The 20590-nt window shown below is 60.7% G+C and overlaps 3 protein-coding genes across 5 annotated transcripts in view; 1 reads left to right on the top strand and 2 right to left on the bottom strand.

The window, feature by feature from the left end:
• The window catches only part of KIF1A (kinesin family member 1A), a 38529-nt gene extending 34405 nt beyond the window's left edge, over window positions 1-4124 (bottom strand). For all 3 annotated transcript variants that reach the window (XM_065673839.1, XM_065673837.1, XM_065673838.1), the window contains exon 1: window positions 3964-4124. The gene's annotated coding sequence lies outside the window, so the exon portion shown is untranslated. The remainder of the gene's footprint in view (window positions 1-3963) is intronic.
• Window positions 4125-5999: 1875 nt separating this feature from the next.
• On the top strand, window positions 6000-9989 carry AGXT (alanine--glyoxylate aminotransferase). The gene is made up of 11 exons (XM_065673836.1): window positions 6000-6278; window positions 6384-6576; window positions 6918-6982; window positions 7060-7160; window positions 7391-7461; window positions 7773-7857; window positions 8116-8211; window positions 8470-8539; window positions 8657-8752; window positions 8946-9074; window positions 9476-9989. Exons 1-11 carry the CDS (start codon window positions 6045-6047, stop codon window positions 9581-9583), a joined length of 1248 nt encoding a protein of 415 aa, XP_065529908.1. The 5' UTR covers window positions 6000-6044; the 3' UTR covers window positions 9584-9989.
• Window positions 9990-10257: 268 nt separating this feature from the next.
• On the bottom strand, window positions 10258-13227 carry MAB21L4 (mab-21 like 4). Its single transcript, XM_065672993.1, is given in 5 exon segments — window positions 10258-10329; window positions 10527-10704; window positions 11469-11710; window positions 12684-12960; window positions 12962-13227. Coding segments are annotated over 5 exon segments (1035 nt in total).
• Window positions 13228-20590: the final 7363 nt, after the last annotated feature.

Raw genomic sequence — 20590 nt, 5'->3', positions numbered from 1 at the left:
CCCACTCCAGAGCTCCCATCATGCTCAGCCAGCAATCACACCCTTAAATCCCACCAGTTCCAGAGCTCAAGCATTCGGTCTCAGGCTTTCCTGAGCATGGATTATTTAACACCACTGCTGAGTCCCTGAGCCAGCAAGCAGGCTGCCACATACCAACAGGCCTCTGCTTTCCCACCCTGCTGCTTTCTCAGATGGGGAGAAGGAAAAAATTAAGCAGGACTCCTTGCCAAAGGGGAAAGAAAAAGCTGGGTTTTCCCATAAAACGATGGGATATATTCCTGGGTGGAAAGGCTGCATCCTCAAGGGGCCATCGGCTTGAGCTGCTCCACCCTGTGGCACCACTGGTGATCAGGGTTGATGGAGCACCCATTGCCCACACAGCAGGCAGCAAGTGCCCATGTCAAAGTCTGCCCTGTCCTCCACAGCTTGGATAGCTTCCTTCACCCCTGCTCCCAGGGCTGTGAAGAGGTGGTTCAGGCCCCCAGGCTCCCACCTTGCAGCACAGCACTTGGCAAAAGCCACCAGCACTGGAACAGTACCACCCATCAGTGACCCCACCAGCCCTGGAACAGACTGCTGCTCATTCCATCCCGCCCCTGTGCCATTCCCATCACAGCCCCCTCCAGCCCTATCACTTCCCACGAAGCAGCACTGGTTCCTCTTTCATCCCACTTTTCTGGATGCCTTATCTTGCTGCATGCCATCTATTGACGGCTGCTTGCCCTCCTCTGCCAGGAGGACCCACTCAGTCCCACTGCAATACCACCACAGCCCACCCTTGCTGGCTGTAAGAAGCCCCCTCGTCACCATCAGGACTTCTCCCCGTGCCATCCTGATGCCCACATCCCGGTGTACTCCCAGCAAGCCATCTGGCTTGCCTAGCCCAGGGCGTGGGCTCCTCTCCCTCCTGGTATTCACTGCTGCAGAGCCACAAGCTCAGCTCCATTTTCTAGCTCCATCCATTTCTTTCAGCCTCCTCGGTCGGCAGCGTGCCACTTGCTTCCTTCCTGCTCCTCTGCAGCGATCTAGTCCCATCTCTGACACAGCAGTGCGAGGACTCCAGACAGCACCATGCACCTCCTGAGAGTGCCAGCAGCCCCCCACCCAGCTCTTTCCCGAGCCTCTTTTCCTTCCCCCAACTCCTATTTTCCTGGCTCTGCAGAGCCAGCCTGCACTCCATGCAATGTGGCATCACCACCAGCCACAGCCAGCACCCACATCCCTGGCCGCAGGTTCTCAGAATCCCTCAGAGAGGGGGCACACACCGCAGCGGTCAGGCAGGGCAGAGGCAGGCAGCCTCCCCCCAGGGCAGCGGGTGGCTCAAGCCCAGCTCGCTCTGCCCGGGGATAGTCAGCCACCGCCTTTTTAATCTGCCATCGAGAGAAATTCAATAAGCCGCTATCAGCCTTTCCCTGGGAGTGGGCCAGCACCATGGCCCCACTCCTGGCTTCCTCCCTGCATCCTCCCGGGACCACCCCACACACAAAGGAGACAGTGAAGGAGGCCAGTAGAGTCCCCAGGCCATGGTGCCGAGGGGCAGGAAGGTCCAGATCTATCCCCCAGCTGCGCAGGGCATCTCTCGCCCTGCTTCCTGCACAGCCCACAGCATCCCTGCCAGACCTAGGTGATGAGCAAAAGGCCTAGAGAGCCATGATTAACTGGATCAGCTAAGATTAATTGGGCAGAGATTAGCTAACGAGAGCTCTCTTAAATCCGAGGGCTACCAACTGGCAGCCCTCCTGCCACTGCCAAGAGGTGACCACTGGGACAGGGAGCATTGTCCCCAGGTGCCACCCACAACCAGCTCCTCCCCTAAGGATGCTGCAGGGACATAACGTGCTGCCTGAGCCCTGGGTGCTGCAGGACACCAGGGTTCCAGTGATGCTAACACAGGTCAGCACAGCCAGGATGCCCCATTCCCAGCACCCAACACAAGGCAGGAGCTGCCTCCCTGGGGCCGCAGGCGCCTCTGGCAGCTGCCTGCCCTGAGGGAAATCAAAGGAAAGTTTCTCCTTTTGTCTGTGCGGCACATCCCCACATCACCTCGGCAGTGAGGGCGGATGCCCCATCTGGCTGCGCCTCCTGAGCCACGGTGCTCTCAGCCGCCAATGGCTTTGTTTTAGCAAGCCCTTACCCCGCACGGCTTTTTGGCCCCTCCAGCTCTGTCTGAGACCAGGGGACCCTGCCCTTCCTCTGGAGACGACAGGGATGGTGTGGGGGGATGCTGGGGGCACCTGGTGCAGATGACATGGCAGCATTGCGCACAGCAAGGGGCCATGACGCTGCAGTTTCCCATGGGTGGGGAAGCTGCTTGGAGAACAGCTCAGGGCATGAGCAGTCCCCCCCCCCATCCCCAGCTGAAAAACAGCCACCCGCTTCCCTGGAGCCATCTTGGGTACCCTGCCCCTGTGCCTCCTCGCCTCCTTCCCACCCCAATGGCGGACAACGACTTTGGGGCAGCACTTGCAGCTCCTGATGAATTTCCATGTGGATTAAAACTTACAGGAAGCAAATCTAAGGCCACGGATGAGGGGTTTTGCTTGCTGCTGATCAGCTCCCTATCCCTGCTGCAAAGGCGAGTCACCTCACGCTCCATCGCCCGCTCTCTCTGTCCATTCTTCCACACACTAAAACCAACAATGGGAAAAAGCTGCATGGAAAGGCAGCGAGCTCCGTGGGTTATCAGTATGGCTGGGCACAGACAGGGGTGGGAATCTGGGAGGAGGGAGGGGAGAACACCAGGTTCTGCCCCCTCCTGGGGTTTGGGGGCTGCAGCTCTGACCACATGCGGGGAGGTGGGGGGGGAGTGGTGACGGCATCTGTGCCAGCGCCCGCTGCCATCTCCCAGACAAAATGGAGGTCAGTGGCAGCGTGCAGGGACGCATGGCAGAGCCCACCACTCCCCTGGCCGAACCCCAGAGGGGCTCTGCTGCCCCTCCCCATGCCACCACCACCACCTGCCTTGAGGCTATGCCAGGCACTGGGGTGTGGAAGTACAGGCATGGGGTGGCAGGAGAAATGCTCAGCTAGTTCCTTGTCCTTTCTAAGCCTCGCAGCCAAGGCATGGGAACACGACAGGGCAGGAGATGCTGGCACACTGGGGCCTATAGGGTCCAGGGGAGGGGACACTGCCCCATGCGGAAGGAAGAGGAAGAAGAGGTAGAGGAAAAAGACAATGGAGCAGGTGCAGGGCTGCTCCCTGGGAGCCAAGGTGGCCAAGCATGGGGCTCTGCACCAGCCCTTCCATCCAGGGACCATCCACTCCTTCAGACAGAAGCCATCGTCACTGGCCCGCAGTGACATGGCAGCCCTTGCCCTGCTGCACCCAAGCGCAAGGTCAGCAGCACAGCTCATCTTTGTGGGGCAAGCAAGGGCCTTGGCTTTGCAACCACCCCACCACCCCTCCCCGCGTGAGACCCCCAGCCGGGGCTCTCGCGGCTTCCTCCAGCACTGTTGTTGACTCTGAAGCACAATGATGATGGTGCAAGATGGCTCAGCATCACGGCAGAGCCACCTGCCACGGAGGGGAGAGCTGGGACGGCTCTGGGGTGAAAAATAGTCCCTGTGCCCCCTCCTACGGGCAGCGGGGTCAGCATCCTTCCCCTCCCCGCCCCAGGCTGGTGCCGCGGCTGAAGAGGCATCGCCCCATCCCCGGGAAGGCCCCCCCGGCGGGATCCTTCTGGAAGCCGGGGCGGCACCCGCCGGCTGCAGCGCTGGGGACCCGCGGGCATCCCCCTCCCTCCTCCATCCCTGCCCGCGCCTCTCCGCACAACGCCCGCCGCCCGCGGTCCCCCGCCCCGCCGGGCCCCGCGGAGGGAGCGTCCCGCTTCCCCTGCGCCCCGCCGCAGCCCTGCCGGGGCTGCATCTCCCTCGGCCAGCACCCTGGCACCGCGTCCGCGCTACCGCAGCCCCGCCCGGCCGCGGCGGAGCTGCCTCATCCCACACGATGCCGCCCGCCCCTACCTGTGCTTGTGCCCGTGCCCGTGCCCGTGCCCGTGCCCGTGCCCGTGCCCGTGCCCGTGCCCGGCTCGGCTCTGCGGGGCGCAGCGCTCAGCCGTGGGCTGGCGGCGCCGGCATGAGGCCGAGCCGCTTGGTGCGGTGCCGATGCCGGTGTCGATGCCCGATGCCCGGTGCCCGGTGCCCCGCCTCTGCGGCCCCCGCCCCCCCACCCCGCCCCGCGCGCTGGTTGGCCGACACCACCCGGAGAAAGGGGGGGTGGGTGTGCCGGGAGGGCGCGAGCAGGGGATGGAGCGGTGACGTCAGACGGCCCCCCCACACGCACACCCCCGGACCGCGCTGCGGAACCGCCGCAAGGGCGCGGGGAGGGGCGGAACTCCCGGTGTCACTCGGCAACCGTCGCCTGGCAACCGCCCCCCTCCATCCCCGATCCCCCCGGTAACTCTGCCCCCTGCAGGGCTCCCCTTCCCCAAGCCCCGCTCCGGCCCCTGCCCCGGCCCCAGCCCCGGCCCCAGCCCCTGCGGCCCCGGCTGCCGGATCCACCTCCGGCAGAATTCCATCACCCCCCGGCGCCGCCGAGCCCGCAGCACCCGGCGCTCCCTGCCCGTCTGCGCGGCGGAATTAAACCCAGCGCGGAAAGGAGATCACGCCCCGGCGGCCAGCTGTTTCCAGCAGCGCATCCTCCCTGCCTCCTCCATGCCCGCCGGGGGCCGCATGACCCGCCCTGCCCCACACTTCACACACATCTCCCTGGAGGACAGGCAGCCGAGGTGTCTTCATCCACCCATCCACAGCAGCGTGGGTCTCTCCTGCTGATGTTTTTGGGGACTGAGTGTTTTCGCGATGCTGCAAACATCGGGCAGCAGTCCTGGTGGTGTGGAGTCACAGGATCATAGAATTGTTTGGGTTGGAAGGCACCTTAAAGCTCACCCAGCTCCAACCCCCTGCCATGGGCAGGGACACCTTCCACTAGACCAGGCTGCTCCAAGCCCCATCCAGCCTGGCCTTGAAAGCTGCCAGGGATGGACAGCCACAGCTTCTCGTCCAGAGGAGCACGTGGCTGGAGCACAGGATGAGGATCTCAGGATCTCTCAGGACATTAGGACTCCTTGTCCTCACTTTGGTAGATGATGACAGCAGTCCCAAGGCTATCTGTGGTTTCCAAGCAGTGTCAGCCATGCCAGCTCCCAGCTCCTCTCAGAGATGACCATCCAGCTGCCCAGCCAGAAGTGCCATCACCTGGCACTGTTGCCAGCCCCACATCCCTGACCCAAATGACTCCAGCACCAGCCTTCAGTGCCAGCTTTGCCAGGGGGACTTTCCACCCAGCTCAAACATTGCTCCGGCCAGCAACCTGCTCCTGGATCCGCCAGGAGCTGGCAGTGGTAAGCTTGCTCATGTTTCAGAGGAGGGATGACAAAGACTTGCTGGAGGTTGGACATGATATGATGGGCCTTGGGCACATGGGGCAGGTAGCAGGCACACGTGGCCTGTGGCATCATCAGGACATGCTGAGATGCCCCCGAGCCAAGCTGAGCCCACAGAGCACACAGCTCACTGCAGCAGGGACTGCGGCCATGTCCCCTGCAGCTCACCTGCAGCACCTCGGGCAAATCATTGTAATGGCAGCCTCCTCTGGGCAGCAGTCACTCAGCCAGGCGTCCTTCTGCAGGGCAGGTCCTTGATCAGGGAGACCCGGCCAACAAGAGCTTTGGGCTGCTGGAGGAGTTGTGACTGTGCCAGTCCCAGCTCAAACATCCCATGGCACAGAACCTGTGTGCTCAGGAGCAGGGATCCCACCTGCCGGGATGGTGTTGGGAGCCATCAACCACAGCGTCCTGGGAGCCAGGGGGATGGGGTCTGTGTGGGTGCTTGCGGGTGCCAGGAGCTGGCATACCTGAGGAGCAATCCCCCTCAGCACTAGCAAGTGTGGATCCCCCCAGATGAGGGGCCTGGTACAGCAGGGTTGGTGCTGGTGTCACATTAACCAGACAAGGAGGTGACCGGGGGCAGAGTCCAGACCACTGGAGGGAGCACCGAGCCCTGGGGTCAGGGTCCACTGGAAAGCTGGTCTCTGTTGGCACGGGATGCACTGCGCTGCGGTGCTGCTTGCTTCACGGGCAGCCTCCGCTGCTCCCCTCCGGACTCGCCACGCCATGGCCTCCAACCTGCTCCACGTCCTCCCGCCCCAGCGGCTGCTCCGGCCCCTGGCCGTGCCAGAGCGGCTGCTGCTCGGGCCGGGGCCCAGCAACGTGCCCCCCCGCATCCTGGCTGCAAGCGGCCGGCAGCTCCTGGGCCACATGCACCCCGAGGTGCTGCAGGTGAGCTGCCCCGGCCCAGCCTTCCTCCCCTCCTCGCCTCTTCCTCACCTCCCATGAGGGGATGGGAGGGCAATAGTGGTGCCAGCCAGTCCCCTGTCTCCACAGGTGATGGATGACATTAAGGTGGGCATCCAGTACGCCTTCCAGACACAGAACCAGCTGACCCTGGCTATCAGCGGCACTGGCCACTGTGCTATGGAGGCTGCCCTCCTCAACCTGGTAGAGCATGACGACACAGTGCTGGTGGCTGTCAATGGCATCTGGGGACAGCGTGCGGCCGACATCGCCAGGAGGTTGGGTATGCCGGGGACAGCCAAATGGCACCAGCGGGGCTCACAGAAACGCATGTGGGGGGGATGCCAGATTGTGACCCCTGGCTTGCTGTCCCCATCCCGGCAGCAGTGTCCAGTGAGTGACATGGCTTCTGCAGCCAGAGAGCGCTCCAGGTTTTTTCCAGGGTGATGTCCCTCCAGTTAAGTGGTTTATATCTTTTCCACTGAGCAAATCCACGGGAGGCCAGATCCCCTGTGGGTGGCCATGCTCATGGCTCGTGCATAACCAATTCCCCCACGGAGCGGGTGACTGCCCAGGTGAAGGCACACCAAAACCTCACTCTGCCTCTGCCCAAATGTCTCCCAGGAGCCAGTGTACGTGAACTGCTGAAGCCCCCAGGCGAGTACTTCACTCCCTGGGACATCGAGGAGGTGAGTGCTGGCCATGGTGCAGGGCAGTGGGTACAAGCTGGCCCCAAGGTCAGTCACCTTCCCCCTGTTTCACACAGGGCCTGGTACAGCACAAGCCCTCAGTGCTCTTCATCACCCATGGCGAGTCCTCCACAGGGGTTCTGCAGCCGCTGGAGGGGCTGGGCAAGCTGTGCCACCGGTCAGTGCACAGTGGGCACCTATGGGGGCTGGCAGGACCCCAACATCATCACTGGGGATTGGGGCACGGGGGTTTACATGCCCTGGCTCTTCTCTGGCTGTGTTGTACTGGAAGTTGTTGGTTGCCAGTGAGACACGTGGCCTTGGGGAGACAAGGATGCAGGGGTTGCAGGCAGAAAGGTGTCAAGAGGGGGTGGCGGGGGCACCAGGCTGAGCTCTGTCTTCACACAGGCATGGCTGCCTGCTGATTGTGGATGCGGTGGCATCACTCGGGGGAGCTCCCATCTTCATGGACCAGCAGGGTAAGAGCCACAGTGCCATCACGGGCATTCAGGGGACAAGGGGGCTCACAAGGGAGGACAAAGGAGGAAGGGAAGGTGGAATCAGACTCACTGCTCGCATTTCGGGCTAGCAGCACTAGAAACTGGTCCAGCTGCAGTCAGAGAACCTGTTCCCCTTGGGGAACCACCAAGCGTCAGGTGTGCTTGGGGCAGGCCAGACACAAATGGGGCTTGCAGCATGTGCACTCTGTGCTTCCCTGAGCTTGGGGGGGCTCAGCGTGACCCCGCTGTGAGCCTCTGGTACCTAAATAGCTGCCTCCCCTCTTGAGCAGAGATCGACATCCTGTACTCGGGGTCTCAGAAAGTCCTTAATGCCCCCCCTGGAAGCGCGCCCATCTCATTCAGTGAGCAAGCCAGGTAGGGGCAACCCTGCACCGACGTGGGGAAAGGCAATGGGGCTGGCAACCCCCTGCTTTGCCAGACATCTGCTCCAGCCCTGCTCTGGAGAGTGCACCCAGCAGCAGCTCTGTATGGTCAGAGCCCTGCCTATATCTGGGCAGCCATAGCAGCTGGAGCCACTGTGTTCTCTTTGGAGAGGCCCTCTTGCAGAACTGAACCCACTCCAGAGCTGGTTGGGTCAAGGTCTGGCTCCTCCTCAGCACTCTGCTTCACCAGGGAGAAGATTCTAAGGAGGAAGACAAACCCCCCATCCTTCTACCTGGACATGCGTTGGCTGGCAAACTACTGGGGCTGTGATGGAGAGCCGCGAAGGTGAGGGCAGGCTGTCCCAGGACAGATGGCTGCAGCTGTCCCACCCACAGCCTTTTGCCCCAGCTTGGGGCCCCTGTCTTCCCATCACCCTGTCTTCTGGTCACCAAGTGTTCCAGAACCAAGTCACCAAGTGCACCCTCGCTGCGCTGTGTGAAGAGGAGGGAGGACGCCGAGCCCTGGTTCCCCCCACCATGAGCTGCAGTACTGCTCTGCGATGGGCTGGGCTGAACCCACCTGAGCGCTCCCTGGGTTTTGCAGGTACCACCACACGGCTCCAATCAACAGCTTCTTCAGCCTACGGGAAGGTTTGGCCATGCTGGCAGAGCTGGTGAGTGGCAGCAGGCAGACAGGGGGGCACCAGCAGTGCTGGTGGGCTTGGGGGAGTGGTGGGTGCCAGGAGGTATCCACCAGCGGCAGGGACCTTCCCCCTCCTCTCTTCCTGCAGGGTCTGGAGAACTCCTGGGAGCACCACCGGGTCCACTGTGCCCAGCTGTGCCAGGGGCTGCGCGACCTGGGGCTTGAGCTCTTTGTGAAGGAGGAGGTGAGTGAAGGGCGAGCCCACCACCGTGGTGCAGGGGCAGCGTGAGAACATGGAGATGTGCCTGAGCAGCTTTTGATACTGGAGAAAAAACTCACCACCCAGAGATGCTCTCTCCTGGCAGGCTGCTGGGCTCACTGAGGGATAGGGCAACAGCCAGGGGATGCATATTTAACCCAGTTTCTCTCTTCCCCAGAAAGCGAGACTTCCCACCATCACCACTGTCAGGGTGCCTGAGGGCTACGACTGGAAGGAGATCACAGCCTTTCTCATGGACAACCATGCCATCGAGATCTCCGGGGGTCTGGGCCCCTCAGTGGGCAAGGTGGGCAGCGTGCTCCCCTCCCACTGCCCACGGCTGGGCACCAAACCCAGCTGGAGCTGCACCCGTGCCCCACAATTGACTGGCGCTCCCTGGCTGCAAACAGCAAACACACAGCTGGATGCATCCCATCCCTGCAGCTGCACACAGCGGCTCCTAACCACACACAATTGCCACGAGTAATTGAGTAACCGCGCACATAATTAGCAGGGTGACACATCTTCAGAGGAACTGTGTGTTAAAATAGGAGCAAACAGGGAGCTGTGCACATGCACTTACACCCAGCAGCGCACACTGCCGTGACCCTGCTCCACACGGAGCCTGTGCTTTGCCACAAGCCACTCTGCTCGCAGAGCATGCATACAGAGCTGGGCACAGCAGGGAAACACTCTCCCTTCTCCCAGGTCCTGCGAATCGGCCTCATGGGCTGCAACTCGACCAGCAGGAACGTGGACCGAGTGCTGCACGCCCTGCGAGATGCCCTGAGGTGCTGCCGCCGCAGCAGGCTGTAAGCACCCCCCTCCCCAGGATGCCGGCAGGAAACACCACAACACCCAGCAACCCAAGCCAGAGCCAGGAGAAGCTGGAAGAGCAGGGGATGTGGAGGTGAGGGCTGTGGCTTGGCAGATGCAGGGCCTGGCTCAAAACCCCTTCTCCCAGTACCTGTGCAGGGTCACTCCCACCCTGCTGGCCTGGCCCCCCAGATTCTCCCCTGCTCCCGGGCATCAGCACATGGCAGCCCCACCTGAAGCTGACGTGAGGGCTGCATGCAGGATCTGTGCACAGGACACTTCCCCTATCACCACCATCAACCTGCACCAGAGCCCAACAGTGCAGGACAACAGCCACCCCCCACCCCAGATTAGGCACCCTGGGATGAAACCTGCCCTGGCACCCTGCTCTACCAGGGGAGCAGGCAGGACAACAGCCACCCCCCACCCCAGATTAGGCACCCTGGGATGAAACCTGCCCTGGCACCCTGCTCTACCAGGGGAGCAGAGAGGCCGTGCATGCCCACCCAGCTGCAGCAAACATGTACTTGCCCTCCAGCACCATCTTTCCTCAATAAAGCAACATGGCAGCATCCTGCTCCCTGGCCCCATAGCATACCTTGCACCCCCCCTGAGTTTTGAGACACCTAGATGGGGTGGCAGCAGGATCCCTCTCAGCTCTGCTGAGGGATTTATCACAGGATCTTGGAGAGGAGCTGGCACATTCCCGAGTGGTGTGCACCATCCTGGATCTGGTACATGTGGAACTAAGCAGAGGCAGGTGGGGAGTGACAGGAGAGGGCTCCCTGCTCTGCTTGAGCCCCGTGCCCCAGCCTCTCCATCCTCCCACAGCCTCCAATGGGGATGGGTAGCACATGCCAGCAGCTGGGGGCCAAACTCCAGCACACCCTAAGCTGTCCGACCCAGGTGGTTTCTGGCACTGCCACGCTCTGCCTTGCAATACCAGCTGAGGGTCTGGCATTTCCTGGCTGAGCAGGATGTCCAAGTAGGCTGTGTTCCAGGAGGACCTGTCCTCAGTGGGGAGCTGCAGGAGGACTCGGGTGCTGGGCTCTGCCTACCAGCTGTCAGTGTGTGCAGTGGAGGATTTGGCTTGAGAAACTGGGAGACCTGTATCCTCGCAGCTGGGGAGAGGATACCTGCAATGACCTGAACGCATGGGGATCCCCCCCAGCCACCCACATGGCCTCAGGCATGCACCATCCTGGATCTTCCTCCCATACCCACATCTGGCTAAGAGGAACCTGGGGAACTGCAGCATGGGAACGCTGATGAGCAGCTTCTGCCTTTCCGGGAGCGACAGGAGGGGAAGCAAAGCAGGATTGTGCTTTCCTACAACATGTGGCAGGGAGGGCTGCAGGCAGCCCTGGAGAGGCCCCAAGGAGGGGCCAGGCATCCAGTTGGGCCATTTTGTGCCCAAACTAATCCTGGGCTGGTCCAGCTGGATGCCTGGGCCCCCTCTGGGGCTGGGTAGCTGTGCTGGCAGGCAAGATGTGTGTCATCCCAGCATCGCTCCCTCCCAAGTCCGCCCAGGCAGGCACCTCATCACGCTGCTGCTGTCAGACCCCCAGGCTCGCTCCAGAAGCCCGAGCAAGGATCAGAGAGCTGCCACCCTCCATGTGGCCAGGGTTCAGCTCCCACGAACAACGGGGGGCCTCCTTCGGTTACATCCTCCTCCCCTGTTTCCTTGAGCTGCTTGGAACCTGGCTGAGGTTTTTCCCACACACCGGACAGCAGGTTTGGTATCCTGAGGGGATGACTTCACCCCCCTGCTGACATATTCCTCCACTTTCCCATCCCCTTTTTTGCCTGCACCTGGATGTGCTGCCAGCCATGGGGTATCCCCAGAGCAAGGTCACCCTGCCCTGTGCACGGCTGAGCTGCTCACTAGCAGCAATGGGGAGAGGCAGGGATGTAGCAGGCCTCTTCCGTGGCCTTTCAGAGGCTGTTTTCATGGAAGCCCCTGTCACTCTGCTGCCCCTTGAGCTGGAGCAGTTCCTGCCACCTCTTCACCACGGGGACAATGTCAAAGCGGATGGTCTTCCATCCATCATGGATTAGCAGGGAGAGCACGATGGCATCTTCCTGCAGATTTTCAGCGCTGAGATCACTTAGATGTGAAAGGTTTGGCTGTGGTTAGGAGGTTACCGCAACCAGTCCTGTGGGTTGAACCCAGGTGTGTGCTGCAAAGCCCATGGGCACGTCTCACCCCACTCAACTCATCCCCTTCCAATGCTGCGGTTTGGCTGTGGTTCCCCAGCAAAAGCCTTTCTCCAAACTCCACTGGTGTGGTTTTCGGGAAGGAGCATCGCTTTAGCAGGGCTCAGGGCCAGCGGGTGTGGGCTCAGCAGGAAGCCCTGAGCAGCTGAACAGGGCCATGGTGCTGGGTGGCTGCACAGTGCCAACACAAACAGTGTAGTCCAAGAAAAATGGACCAGGAAAGGTCTCAGGCTGTGGGGGTAGAGGAAGACACAGGGCTCTGTCTTGAACATGGAGAAAGGAGGGAAAAGTGGGCTTGCTAGGGCTGGGTTAAGAATTCTAGACCTGCTGGTCCTCTCACATCACCTTCCCATCAGGGCTAAGATTTACTTCAAGAAGCTCCTTTGAAAATGAAAATTCATGAAGAGCTGATGGGACCCCCTAAGGGCATTCCCAGGGGCCCTTCCCACCATGTCCTTCCCAGGAACACCATTCCCAGCTGGGGGCCCATGCAGGGGTCAGACCCATGCCCGAAGGCCGTGGTCCGGCCCCAAGGTCCTGGTCAAGTCCTGATGCACTTCCAGCTCACTCTCCAAACAGCCCCCTCCAGGCAGCAGGAGGCGCTTGGAGTCCAGGAGAGATGGCGGTTTGGGGGAGCCAAGCACACCGAATCCCTGAGGAAACGCTCTCTGAGGACTGAAGGCAGAGGTGTGTGAGCGCTGTGCGGAGCTGCCGCCTGCCGAGGAGAGTGCCATCAGCCCGGGGTAGTAGCAGTCCGAAGGGTGAGTGCTGTGGGATGGCAGGGAGTAGTTTGCATCTCCCCTTCCTTAGCTGAGGGCAAAACCTGTCCCAGCACATGGCAGGGTGCTTGCTCATTTATGCAGGCTTTGGATGGGCCACGCACACAGGGACTTGTGCCCCAGCCTGTCTGAACAGGAACCACCACCAAGCTGGGCTCCCCAGCCGTGCTGGAGGCAGCTCCCAGCCAGGGAAGCGTCCCACTGGCCTCCACACCTGGCTGAAGCAGGAAGCAGCGTTGGCAATGCACGATGGCCAAAACAAGGAGCTCTTTCAGGTGCTGGAGGACTTTGACTGGAACCACGCACCCCGCACCACCCTCCTGCTCCATCACACACGCAGCGCTGGTCCAGTCCTCCAAGTCAGCCCCCAGAACACTTCCAGATATCACAGGTGTCCAGTCCCAGATGGTGCCTGACTGGGGTGTCCCCAGGCCAGAACGCAACCACCTGCAGGGCATCGCTGTGAGTTCACAGGGGGACTTCCATAGTGGCAGCATCCTCGGAGGCACAGAGAAGAGAACTCGAAGGCTTCCACAAGGCATAGTCCACAAGGAAGCAGGGCTCCCTGGCATGGGCATCCTCCAGCAGGGTCAGCAGGATGTCCTCAGCCTGCTGGAAATGCTCCAGCCGCTGCCTCTCATGGGGCATGATTGCCCCAAGGGAGCTGTGCCAGTGGGAAGCTCTGGCTGCCGTGGCAGCTCTGCGGCTGTCCCAAGCCTGCTCAGAGCAGGAGCTAAAGTATGTGGGCAGGGAGAGCAGGGCTGGGAGCCAGCGCAGGGTGGGTGGAGGGAAGTCACAGCCAGGCGTTGACAAGCGCTGCCGCTGGGCACATGCCAGGGAGAGCTGCTGGGAGCACCATGTCCTCCCAGGGCAGACCCAGGGTGGGGAATCAAGTCACACCGTGGCCCGCCAGGCGGTCCAAGGGTGTGATAAGGAATGCTCAGCCAGTGGGTCACACCAGGACGATGCTGTGGTCTCCCACTCCTCTCCTGGCACCCAGGCTGCGTGCCAGCAACATCCCCTCACAGCCACTGACAGATGAAGGCAACCCACCGCCCTCCCACCCTGGCCCAGTTCATCTCAGCTGCCTGGAGCAGTCTGGGCAAGTTTGCTCCCAGCTTGTGTTGCGTTATGCTGGGGTGGCTGTGGGAGGGCTGCAGGACCCCACACCACCATGGAGGTGCTCAGCACAGACCCATGCCCAGCCAGTGGACACGCAAGGCTCAGGCTCAAGCTCAGTCTCAAGCTTACCAGATGCGCTCAGACCCCTGTGCCCGTCGGCCTGGCAGAGCCCTGGTCCCGGCCAGGCTCCCCTCCAGTAGGCCCCGCTGTCACCCGGTAACACCGGACCCGCGGTCTCCGTGGGGTCCCATCGGCGCGGTTGCCGGAGGCAGCGCTGGCCGCGGGGAGCATCGCCGCGGGGGGACGCGCAAACCGGCGCTTGCGAGCGCAGATCCGGCGGGCAGCGGGAGCCGGCGGTCCCCAGCGCAGCCGCCGCCAGGAGGAGCAGATGCTGCGGAGCGAAGGGCTGAGCGCGGAGCTGAGCCGGGCCTCCTCACCTCCCCCCTGCAGAGAGCTGCCCGGAGCAGGCCCAGCCCGTGGCGTTAGGACAGCTCTGGCCACAACAGGGCAAAGGCTGGCTCCTGCTTCTGCACCCCAGTCCTCCTGCACCCCCACAAATCCCGGAGAGGGGAGGTGCATGCCGTGCCCGTAAAGGACTCTCCATCATGAACTCTAGCGATAGGACAAGGGGGAATAGGATTAAGCTTAAACAGGGGAAGCTCAGGTTAAATATGAGGAAGAAGTTCTTTACTGTGAGGGTAGTGAGGCACTTGAACAGCTTGCCTACAGATGTGGAAAATGCCCCATCCCTGTCAGTGTTCAAGGCCAGGTTGGACAAAGCCTTGGGTGACATGGTCTAGTGTGAGACATTCCTGCCCATGACAGAGGGGTTGGAATTGACGATTTTCAGGTCTTTTCCAACCCTAACTATTGAGTGATTCCTGGGGATGGTGGGTGACCCACTGGCTGATCAGGGTGGGGAGATGAGGCTGCCCCCTCGGGCAGCTTGATGCTGTAGGGGAAACAGCACAACCCTGATGTCCTGCTCCCATCAGTGCTAGAGCTTCGGTGCCAGGAGGAGCAAGTGTGATGTGACCCTCCAGCTCCTCACTGCCTTTGGCCCTCACACTTTGTGGATCTCCTGGTGCCACCATAGAGAGATAGGTACTGCAAATCATGCCCTCTGCCCCTTCCCACAAGCCAGAGCCTTACCCTTTCCCCTTCCTCCTTTCCCTTTTTACTTCCTCCTTCCCCTTTTATTTTCCTCGTTTACCTTCCTCCTTCCCTTTCCCCTTTCCCTTCTCCTTCTCCTTCCCCATCCCCTTCCCCTTCTTCCCCTTCCACTTCCTTTTCTCTTTTTCCTTCCTTGTTCCCCTTTTAACTTTCTCCTTTCCCCTTCTTCCTTTCCCTTTCTTTTTTTTTTTTTTTTCCCTTTTCCCTTTTTTTTTTTTTTTTTTTCCCTTTTCCCCTTTCTTTTCCTCTCCTCAACAGGCAAGGGACCAGGATCAGGCCCTTGAGGAGCAGCTACCAGTGCTGCCAGGCACAGGGGGACTGTGCTGGGGCAAGTGCATGACCAGGCACAGTGCAGGGCCCGGCATTCAGAGCAGTACCAGGACATGTAACCCAGTGATGTGTTCATACATAGCATGTCACCACTGGAGGTGAGACTTTGAGGAAGATTTCCTAGCAGGAATGTCAGGCCATGGAAGACACGGCTGGAGCGCATGGTGCTCAGTCCAAACGAGTCACTGGGAGGCTGGTGGGGAATGGCCTGGCACTGGCAGAGGGGCAGGGCTGAATGAGCTAATCGCTTGTTTTCCATCTCAGCGTTTTATGGTTCTACGAATTTTTGCTCCATTAGAGACAGGAAAGAGAAAACAACCCTGAAAGAGCAAGGGCAAGCAAGAAACAGGGGGAAAAAAAAGCAGTGCATGGGATCACTGGACATGGCAGGGGTGTATAGGTGGCTGCAGCAAGCCCCTGGCATCCCTCACCCAGCTTGATCCTCCATAGGATCATAGAATCACAGAATGGTTTGGGTTGGAAGGGACTCTAAAGCTCATCCAGTTCCAACCCCCTGCCATGGGCAGGGACACCTTCCACTAGACGAGGTTGCTTCAAGCCCCATCCAACCTGGCCTTGAACACTGCCAGGGATGGGGCAGCCACAGCTTCTCTGGGCAGCCTGTGCCAGGGCCTCAGCACCCTCACAGGGAAGGATTTCTTCCTAAATCTAATCTAAATGTCCCCTCTGTCAGCCCAAAGCCATTCCCCCTTGTCCTGTCACTGCAGGCCCTTGTCAAAAGTCCCTCTCCAGATCTCTTGTTGGCCCTTTTAGGCACTGGAAGCTGCTCTAAGGTCTCCGTGGAGCCTTCTCTTCTCCAGGCTGAACAAGCCCAGCTCTCTCAGCCTGTCTCCATAGCAGAGGTGCTCCAGCCCTAGGAGCATCTTTGTGGCCTCCTCTGGACTCACTCCAGCAGCTCCACATCCCTCTTGTGTTGGGGTCCCAGATCTGGATGAAGGACTGAAGAGGGATTCTCTTGAGAGCAGAGCAGAGGGGCAGGATCACCTCCTTCGACCTGCTGGGCACGCTGCTTTTGATGCAGCCCAGGACACACTTGACTTTCTGGGTTGCAAGCACACACTGCTGGGTCATGGTGAGCTTGAGAATGCCATGTGCAGTGTCACTGCTGAGCCCTGGGTCCTGCGAGATGCCACTGCCACAGAAAGACATCATCAGGTGTTTGAGCTGGCAGGTGGAGGAGCTGGCATTGGAGACTGGGATGCAGGAGGTAGGTGATGCTCTGCCCCAGCACCCTGGCTCTGCAACGGCCCCAGCACTGCCTGAGTCAGGAGTTCACCCCAAGTGGCATGGCCCCCGGCAAAAAGGCTGGAATGGAGACAGGGGATGCAGGCAGGGGAGGTAGAGAGGAAGGGAGAGTGATTTAACATGACAGGCTGTTTATTTTGGCAAAAAGGCTTTCTTTTCAACAGATTTCAAAGCCTGGCCCTGGAGCTGGGGGGTAGCACAGAAAGGGTCCGGAAAGCAGGGGTGTGAGGGGGGTTCAGTGGGGCGCTCGCACCATGAGAGACGCAGAGGAGCCCCCTGCTCTCTTGTCCCTCGGCAGCACGGGGTGCTCCCAGCCCGCACGCTGCCCTGGAGTCACCCCCTTCCGAGGTGCCCCCGCGGGCGCCCGCACGCTCCCGCACACACGTGCTTGCCTGCACGCACCCGCGCGCGTTCGCACGCTCCCCCAGCCCCTGCGCCTTCCTGCGGGCCAGGGCCCAGCTGGAGCCTTGGCTTCCCCGGCGACGTTTCAGAAGAGGCCGTTTATTAAGAAAGAAATGCTAGGAAAGAAATAATTATTATAATCACATTAAGAGCTTTGGCTGTAAAAACCCTGAGAGAGCACGGAGAAGGAGCCGGGGCTCTAACGGCAGGGAGCGCGGGGGGTGGTTTTCCTGCCTTGTGCTCTTTCTTCTCTCAGTCCCGGTCCAACACACACACACACACGCACACATACACACACACACACTCCCTCCACCCCCTTTTCCTCCCCTTTATCCTGGGAAATGAAAACAATTTATTTAATGATGGATCGTCCCTTTCTCTGGTCACTGACCTTCTGAGTGAATTTCTGCTGAGCTCGGCGGAAAACGCAAGCCTGGGTTGTGGATCCCATCTGTGGGTGGGGGAGGGGGGGAGCTCACCCTCATCCTTCCCAAAAACCACAGCAACAGTCCTGGGGAGCAGGACGGGGCTGGCGGCCAGGGTCCCCACGACAGCAGGAGGCTTTTCTGCCCTGGCCCCAGGGCTGCGGGAGCAGACATGGGGGCAGGAGCTGCCCTCAGAGCCCCCCACCCCGTCCACCCCCTTCCCTCTCCAGGATGCCCGCAGGGGTTCCTGGCACCCACCGTGTTCTCCTTGATGCAAAGGCTGTGCTGGGGTGCAATGCTGGAGTGGGAGACAAAGCAGCTGTACCCAGGGTGGCTGTGGGGAACAGGGCAGTGGTCTCCATCCTGCCAGCAGCTATGTCCCTGCCTTGCTGCCCGGTGGCAGGGCAGTGAAGGGGCTTTCTTGGCTCGGGGTGGCTGCAGGAGGTGTTTTTCAGACCTGGCCAGGCAAAGGGGCCAGGCACGAGGCCAGGGACAAGGCCTGGGACGTGTGTGGGGCTGCGTGGGGCTCCAGCAGCAGCTGGCAGCGTGCACCCCACAGCAGGCAGTTTGGCTCCCAGCCCATCCTGTGCTTGGCCAGGCTCTGCTCCTCTGGGAGGGGAAAGCTGGGGAGCGAGGGGAAGGGGCAGGATCACACCAACCAGTCACTTCTTGTTTGGGAGGCAGCTGTCAGCACCAAGTGTGCAGCGCCGAGGGTCCAGGCACGGGTGCAACCCGGCATCCCCCCCGGTCTGCCCTGCTCAAGCCCCAGCTGACCTGCAAAACAGGGATGGAGCAATCCAGCATCCAGCCCCCTCCCCTCTGCCATGGCCTGTTGCTCAAAGCATGGTTCTTGTAAAAATGCGTAAATATTTATACAAGAATAATTTAAAAAACATGGTCTGTCAAATAATCAAAGCAGCAGAACATCTGAAGAGCTTTCAGCTGGATTGGGAAATCCGGTGTTGCTTTCCGACACCACGCTGCGATGCTGGAGGTGCTCACGGATGGCCCTGGCCCTGTGGGCTGCTGGACTTGCTGGTGTGGATTCACAGCAGGTTTGAGATCTTCATCCATGTGGTTTGAGGACCATGGTGGTGGGAGGCTTTCATTTGCATCGACTCCAGCTGCCAGCTGCCAGGAGCCCCAGCCAGGGACAGGACTTCACTGAGCACCGGTTTCAGACTCACATCCTGGTTTTGGCACTGTCCCTTGCACCAGGACCCAACCAGGAGCCAGAGGAATCCTTGGGTGAAGTGCTCCATCCCTGTACTCCCCAGGCTGTGCGGCCAGGCTGGAGACTGTCATGGGGAGTGACAGGGTGGCAGCTGAGCTGCAGGGTGGCTCCTGGTGGGAGGGATACCCAGCGGCATCCCCATCCCTCCAGAGCTGGCAGTGCCCTCAGCATTTCAAACATTTGGCTTTGCAGTGAAGGGGTGAGAGCTTTGGGCCAGGGTTTCCCCCATGAAATGAGATTTGCGTGCATCTAAATGGTCTCACATCCCCATCTACGCTGGTGTCACCAGTTGCCAACATAGCCACAGCTCCTCTCCTGTGTGCCTGTGGCACCGCATTCCCTCCAGCATCACCAAGAAGCTGCAAGCTGCTGCTCCACAAAGAGACAGGGAACAGCCTGAAAATGGCAGCTCCTGGAGCCCCCAGCCCTGTTTTCCTTCTGCTTGCCTGGGGCTCTCATGGCTGGAGCAAGGTAGGGGACACAGTTGTCACCTGGTGGTGACCTTTTGGCTATAACACAGCCAACACACAGCCCCCCAGGTGACCCCACCACACAGTTTGAGGGTGTCTCTGGGTACTGGGGAGAGGTAAGGGGGTGCAAGAGAGGAAGGGATCCCCCTTTTCCCGTGGCCCTGCAGAGCCGGAGGGCAGAGGCGGGCACCACTGCGGGCTCGGGCAGCGCAGGGAGAGCAGGAGCCCTGTGCTGCAGTAAACCTCGGTCCTGCTGGCCGCCCGCCAGCCCCTTCCCACCACCCGCATTTATGCGCGTGATTCCTGCTCTTGCATTCTTTGAACCCAGGCCAGACAACGAGTTCAAACCCCTTCATTAAAACCTCCTTCCCTCCCTCCGCATCCAAATTCCCATGTACCTCCCTGGGGTACCTGGCTGCTTCACGCACCCCCGGGAGCCTTCTTCACCCCCTCACCCCCGCAGGAGGTGATGCTTGTGCCGCGCACGTGTTCGGCATCCGTTGGGAATGCTCTCTTGTGCTCAGCCTAATTAGCTGAAGGGAGGGGGAAGGCCAAATCCAAACCATGTGCTGACCTGCAGGCCCCTCCGCCCGAAAGCATCCGTGCTGAACGCTCTCTGGATCATTAATAGCTCCCCCTGGTCCTTTCCACACATTCCCCATCGAAAACGCGGGGGGCCTGGCTGGGGGGAGGGTGTGGGTAGGGCTCTGTGCTCATTCCAGGGCTGCCTTTCATGGGAAGCAGCGGGAGACCCCGGTGCTGTGATGCTGAGGAAGCACAGGCTTAGGGTCAGTTGAAGGGCCTCTGCCTCCATCCCTCACTCCTGGAGGGGACATCCGCCTGCCCCTCCAGGGCAGCTTTGCAGTGTGAGAGCTTGCACTGCAGCGTGCCTGGTGCCCACTGGCCTCCCCAACCCGCTTGCCCAGGTACCTACACAGACCAAAAGGAAGCACTAGGTCCAAATGCTCCTGCGACCCACACCGAGGTGTTTTGCTGAGGAGCGTCACTGGCTGTGGATGCCAGCAAGGGCAAGGGAAGCCTGGGATGACCCTGGACCTGCACAGTCCCAGCCCAGCATCACAGCCTCACCAACCCCACACCCTGGGGTGGGCCCGGATCCATTTTGGAGGCAACCAAAAAAGCTGAGCACCCTAAAAGCAGCTGCAGGCAGAGGAAAGGGGCATTTGCTCCTGAAGAAGGAGCAGGCAATGGTGGCGGTGGCCGGAGCTTGGCCAGATGGTGCAGGGAAAGGTCTGTTTCCCGCTGCGCTCCTCCCAGCCTTCCCAGCACAGAGCCCGGCTTCTCACCGGCTCCAGCTCCTGGCCCAGAGGAAATGGCTGCTGGCCGGGGCCCACAGCTGTTTTCCCCACTCGGTTTGCTGCTTTCAATTTAACGTCCCAGGGAGCTGGACTGGGACGGCGCAGGGGGAGCATAGCACTGCTTTCCCATGCACAGCCTGCCTGGAAGAAAATCCTTTCCTCACACTCAGGGCGGCTGCTGCCTGCCCTGCCTATCCCTGGAGGGAAAGCCCACTGGCAGGAACCCAGGGTTGGCCCCTGTGGGGATGCTTGTGACAGGGGTCAGGTTGG

This window comes from Lathamus discolor, chromosome 3, assembly GCF_037157495.1.
Source record: "Lathamus discolor isolate bLatDis1 chromosome 3, bLatDis1.hap1, whole genome shotgun sequence".
Classification (NCBI taxonomy): domain Eukaryota; kingdom Metazoa; phylum Chordata; class Aves; order Psittaciformes; family Psittacidae; genus Lathamus; species Lathamus discolor.
The sequence above is the reverse complement of the archived record's forward strand: the minus strand, read 5'-3'. Positions and strand labels throughout refer to the sequence as shown.

Excerpts from the sequence above, each read along its gene's own strand:
- AGXT (XM_065673836.1), top strand. The coding sequence starts at position 6,045 with ATGCACTGCGCTGCGGTGCTGCTTGCTTCACGGGCAGCCTCCGCTGCT. Across the intron at positions 6,279-6,383 it reads TGCACCCCGAGGTGCTGCAG|GTGATGGATGACATTAAGGT; the intron begins GTGAGCTGCCCC and ends CTGTCTCCACAG. Across the intron at positions 6,983-7,059 it reads CTCCCTGGGACATCGAGGAG|GGCCTGGTACAGCACAAGCC; the intron begins GTGAGTGCTGGC and ends TGTTTCACACAG.